The 4,940-nt window shown below is 42.8% G+C and overlaps 1 protein-coding gene across 1 annotated transcript; it reads left to right on the top strand.

Moving 5' to 3' along the window:
* Window positions 1-910: 910 nt before the first annotated feature.
* has1 (hyaluronan synthase 1) lies at window positions 911-4,679 on the top strand. Its single transcript, XM_024385499.2, has 5 exons — window positions 911-1,064; window positions 1,525-2,235; window positions 2,321-2,546; window positions 2,669-2,801; window positions 2,918-4,679. The coding sequence occupies exons 2-5, from the start codon at window positions 1,543-1,545 to the stop codon at window positions 3,591-3,593; spliced, it is 1,728 nt and encodes a 575-aa protein (XP_024241267.2). The 5' UTR covers window positions 911-1,064; window positions 1,525-1,542; the 3' UTR covers window positions 3,594-4,679.
* The last annotated feature ends 261 nt before the right edge of the window (window positions 4,680-4,940 follow it).

The raw sequence follows: 4,940 nt of genomic DNA, 5'->3' as shown, positions 1-4,940 counted from the left end.
GTATGTCATGTTTCACTGTCACTGAACCAAAACAAAGACCCTCAGGTTGATCCATGAGATAAGATATGGTCATATGGTCATAAACACTGCTTGATGTGCCCATCTCTATGCAACAGTCATGTGTGGTGATGAATATACATTTGTTAGCCTTGTGGCTGGCATTGCCTGACAATGTTCAGTACAAGAGAAAGGATGCAGGGTTATTATAGTGCCACCAGAGGGCATCATTCAACTTCTTGACAGATCAGGGCAGTGACTGGTCAGGGACAAGGTAGTTGTGATGCAATATTCCTCAATGGAAATGTATGGTGGAGACGAGAGTAGTGGTTTTTGGTTGATCTTGTATAAGTGGTTTGTGCCAAATTGGTTTGTGCCAATTGTGTTGTTATGTATTTATTGTCGAATCCAAATGCCACAAGTTCCCTATGGGAAAAATTAAGTAGGATAATCTATTTTATTCTACTCTATTCAATAGTTAAGTGAATAATATCTTAATGCCTGTATTTAAAAAATAACTGTAAATAAGTAGCCTACAATTGATCAAGATCAATCTTTTTTTTGTCGACAACACAAACAGAAAGCCTAATAGTTTCATTTTCAGGATTACTGTGGTCATTATGGAGGTTTACCCTGTATTAGATACATTTGACAAAAGGCATATATTTGACAGTGCGACATATTTGAGTCAAAATTGTGATTATTAGAAATTTACAAAATGGTGCATTCCTGAAGGAAATCCAACATACGGATTTTCCTATAAAATGGACGCACATAACTACTTTTACTGGAGTAAATCTAATCCCTGTTGATTTACATTTGGCGAATTCACTATGGACCTATTTTCTACTTTGACGCAGCACGTGCTGACTCACAAGCCCAGTATTAAGGGCGTTATACCTATGATGGTTTGCTCTGGGCCACTGTATGTGCGCTCACATCTGGCAGCATCTGGAGCATCTCAAGTTTATAAAGTAATCGAACTTCACGCAAGTTGCCAGAGTAGAGAGTAGGAGACAGAGAGGAAGGGGCATTTCAATAGTGGAGTCATTTGGCACCAAAGGCAGGTAAGGCTATACATTTTTAATCGAAATGTTTTTTGTTGTTGTTTTTTTACCATTAGAAATACATTTTCGTTTTGCGGTACATTGCCTACGTCACAAAGAAACAAGGTAACTTCTTGATGACATCTTTGGAAGATTGATGGGTCAAATAAAAACAAATATATATATATTTTTTCATGATAACGCTTTTGTGGTAGGATGTCTTTGGTATGTATAGTTATCTAGAACTTACTTGATATAATGAGGCCCACATATTTTTTTCTATCTTATAATAAGCAATCCTAAAGGTTCAAATACATTTTGTAGACCCCGTATTGTTGCCATAATAATACTTGAAATAATGATTAGCCTTTTTCAATCAATTCACTTAATTCAATAAATGAAATTTAATCTTTAATTTAGCCTATTTGTTCCTGTTTCAATATATTTATCTTCAATGTTCATCTTCATTGATTGACAACAGGTATCTAAAGGGGGAAAAATGGAACTGAAACCGTTACTAAGGCGGGTGGGCTCGATAGTCCGTGCCATCCTGACATTCCTCTTTGCCCTGGTGGTGCTGGGGGTGATGGTGTGGGCCTATGTTCAGGGCTTCCAGCTGGCCACCTCCCCAAACGGCATCATCTCTTTTGGGTTCTATGGCCTCCTGCTGGGGCTACACGTCCTGGTCCAAAGCTTTTTCGCCTTCGTGGAGCACCGCCGCATGAGGGCCCGAAGCAAGGCCTGCACATTCACCAAGACCATCGGTTTCACTATCTCAGCCTACCAGGAAGACCCAGAATACCTGCGTGAGTGCCTCAACTCCATTCGGGCCCTCAAATACCCTCCAGAGCTGCTGCGGGTCATCATGGTGGTGGATGGGAACTCAGAGGACGACCTCTACATGCTGGAGATGTTCAGGGAGGTGTTTGCAGACCAGGATCCTGGCTGTTACGTGTGGAGGAACAACTACCACACATGGGACCCCACCCAGACCCAGGAGGGGGGCATCCCCGGGGTGATAGGCCCTGCCGGGGATGCTAGTTATGGGCTGGGAGAGGACCCCCAGAGGAGGGAGGTGGAGGATCTGATCAACAGCAGGAGGTGTGTGTGCATCATGCAGAAGTGGGGTGGAAAGAGGGAGGTGATGTACACAGCTTTCAAGGCACTGGGACTGTCGGTGGACTACATACAGGTGAGGAGTTTACTTACATCTCTTTGTTTGGCTCTTGAGATTAGGGAAATACTGTATTTAATCTCTCTCTCTCTCTCTCCTCCAGGTGTGTGACTCTGACACCAAGCTAGACCCCCTGGCTACGGTGGAGCTGTGTAAGGTTCTGGAAAGTAACCAGAAATATGGGGCAGTGGGAGGAGACGTGATGATCCTCAATCTCAAGGAGTCCTACATCAGCTTCATGAGCAGCCTGCGCTACTGGATGGCGTTCAACATCGAGAGGTCCTGCCAGTCCTTCTTCAACTGTGTCTCCTGCATCAGCGGCCCCCTGGGTAAGGAAATTACACTTTCCTGTGACCGCGATAAACATGAGTCATAACCTTGCTTCTCTTCTTTATGTTACTGGTTATTTGTTATTGGTTATTTGTTATTTGTTATTTGGTTTCATCCTCAGGTTTGTACAGGAATGACCTCCTCCAGCAGTTCTTAGAGTCCTGGTACAACCAGAAGTTCCTGGGGACTCACTGCACATTTGGGGATGACAGACATCTCACCAACCGCATGCTCAGCATGGGCTATGCCACCAAGTGAGTATACATTTCTTCACACATAATCCTCATACACAAATAAACTGAAGCACAACACTTTACTGGAGATAAGATGATAATAGACTCATTCATCATCATCTATCCTCTGCTCTCAGATACACAGCCCGCTCCAAGTGTTACACGGAGACGCCAGGCCAGTTCCTCCGGTGGCTCAACCAGCAGACGCGCTGGACCAAATCTTACTTTCGTGAGTGGCTCTACAACGCCATGTGGTGGCACAAGCACCACCTATGGATGACCTACGAGTCCATCGTCTCTGGTGTCTTCCCCTTCTTCGTCACGGCCACCATCATCCAGCTGTTCTGGACAGGCACCCTGTGGGACATCCTCTGGGTCCTCTGCTGCATCCAGCTCATCGGCCTGATCAAGGCAGCCTATGCCTGCATCCTGCGCCGTGACCTGGTCATGGTGTTCATGTCTCTCTACTCTGCCCTCTACATGACCAGCCTGCTGCCCGCCAAGTACTTTGCCATCATCACCATGAACAAGAGCAGCTGGGGCACGTCAGGCCGCCGCAAGATGGTTGGGAACTACATCCCCCTGCTGCCTCTGTCGGTGTGGGCGGCCATCTTGCTGGGCGGGTCCTGCTACACCATCTACAAGGAGAGCCAGAAGGGCTGGTTCACGCCGGCTAAGGTCCTAGAGACCAGGTTTCTGATCTACGGCTGTGTGGCGTACGTCTGCTACTGGTTCCTCATGATCTTCCTCTACTGGGTGTGGTTCCGCAGGCTGTGTAGGAAACGCTCCCAAAGTTATGACGTAAGCGTATAGGGACAGTTTTCTGTACAAGGAAAAAAATACTGGATATTTAGTATTTATTTAGTGTTTTGTACATCAAAGATATTTAAATTTTTTATGTAATCTTCTGCTACAGTTGCTGTTTGCGAACAGATAACTTTTATACAGCTGCTAAATCAACTGAACCAGAGAATCTGTAAATTTATATTATGTACTGTACAGTATATGAGAACAATTACCTAGACTCTGGGAAGCTTCATCAAGAATAGTGTCAAAGATGAGAATATATTGGTGATAACTACAGTTTGCCGTGCTACTGAAGATGGAGAAAGGAGTTGTTAGTTGTTAAGAGAGTGAGTATTTGACATTCAGTTGTCTTTACACATACTTTATAACAGAAACTGTATATGGAAGCAATATAGTATACCTCTCAGGAGTCCTCTCAGCAGTTGATGATAAGACTAATAATCTGTTCTAGATGGCCCTTGATTTGCTGTTGCTTATTTCTACTGACTTTCTAACGAACTAAGTGTTACATTTATTTAATATAAGGATTTGTAATCTCTCTTGAGCACAACATGATTGAACTGTTATTAGATCACGCTGTATATGACTTGATATGTGCCTTACACAACAAAAATACTATATCCGACATAGTAGCTTTTCTTTGTTTTTAAATATACTTCTCTCAATAATGCACTGGAAATTGGACTGGGATTTTTTTTTTAAAACATTACCTTGGAAGAAAACTAGCAAAATGTCTTGTGGTTCTAGGTGAAAATATTTATTTCAGTGTAAATAATAGTGACAGACTCCGTAGGAAGACAATTAGACAATCATACATGTGATGTCCACTCCCAGGGATGCGTTGTGAAGCCCTGTGAGATAGACGGACAATGGTTCTGCTGTCATGTTGAGTATAGACATGAGAGATGCACCTGGCTTGGTTTGAACTGAACTGACTGAGCACATCTGTATAAATTCTTTATGCACATTTTTCATTGTATGTGATGATTTCCTTTGTCATATTATTTTGCAAATGTGAATGAATGTATGTATGTTTTGGGAATTTGATAAAAAGGAGAAAATAAAAATGAAGTATTTTATGAAAAGAATGAAGTACAGTAGCCTACTGTTGATTTATTGGGGAGGGATTGTTTTGGCTACCACACCCATCTCTCAATGATCCTATCAATCTAGGATTTTGAAATCGGTGTCTAAATGGTTGCTTCATCTGACTCCACTGTCAATGCTAACTATACCCCTGATTTCCCTGACAGTTGATAGGCAAGGTAACCTGTATGGAAAATACAGTCATTCCAATGATTTCCATAACCCATAATCTACCATCCTTTACTGTGGCCCCTAATACTGGCCCCT

This window comes from Oncorhynchus tshawytscha, linkage group LG23 (assembly GCF_018296145.1).
Source record: "Oncorhynchus tshawytscha isolate Ot180627B linkage group LG23, Otsh_v2.0, whole genome shotgun sequence".
Lineage (NCBI taxonomy): Eukaryota > Metazoa > Chordata > Actinopteri > Salmoniformes > Salmonidae > Oncorhynchus > Oncorhynchus tshawytscha.
Note: the sequence above shows the minus strand (reverse complement) of the source record. Positions and strands in the feature narration are given on the sequence as shown.

What these genes read in the sequence shown, in the direction of transcription:
- has1 (XM_024385499.2), top strand. Translation starts at nt 1,543, where the DNA reads ATGGAACTGAAACCGTTACTAAGGCGGGTGGGCTCGATAGTCCGTGCC. An exon ending in TGTCGGTGGACTACATACAG is followed by an intron (nt 2,236 to 2,320) that starts GTGAGGAGTTTA and finishes TCTCTCCTCCAG; the next exon opens with GTGTGTGACTCTGACACCAA. An exon ending in CTGCATCAGCGGCCCCCTGG is followed by an intron (nt 2,547 to 2,668) that starts GTAAGGAAATTA and finishes TTTCATCCTCAG; the next exon opens with GTTTGTACAGGAATGACCTC.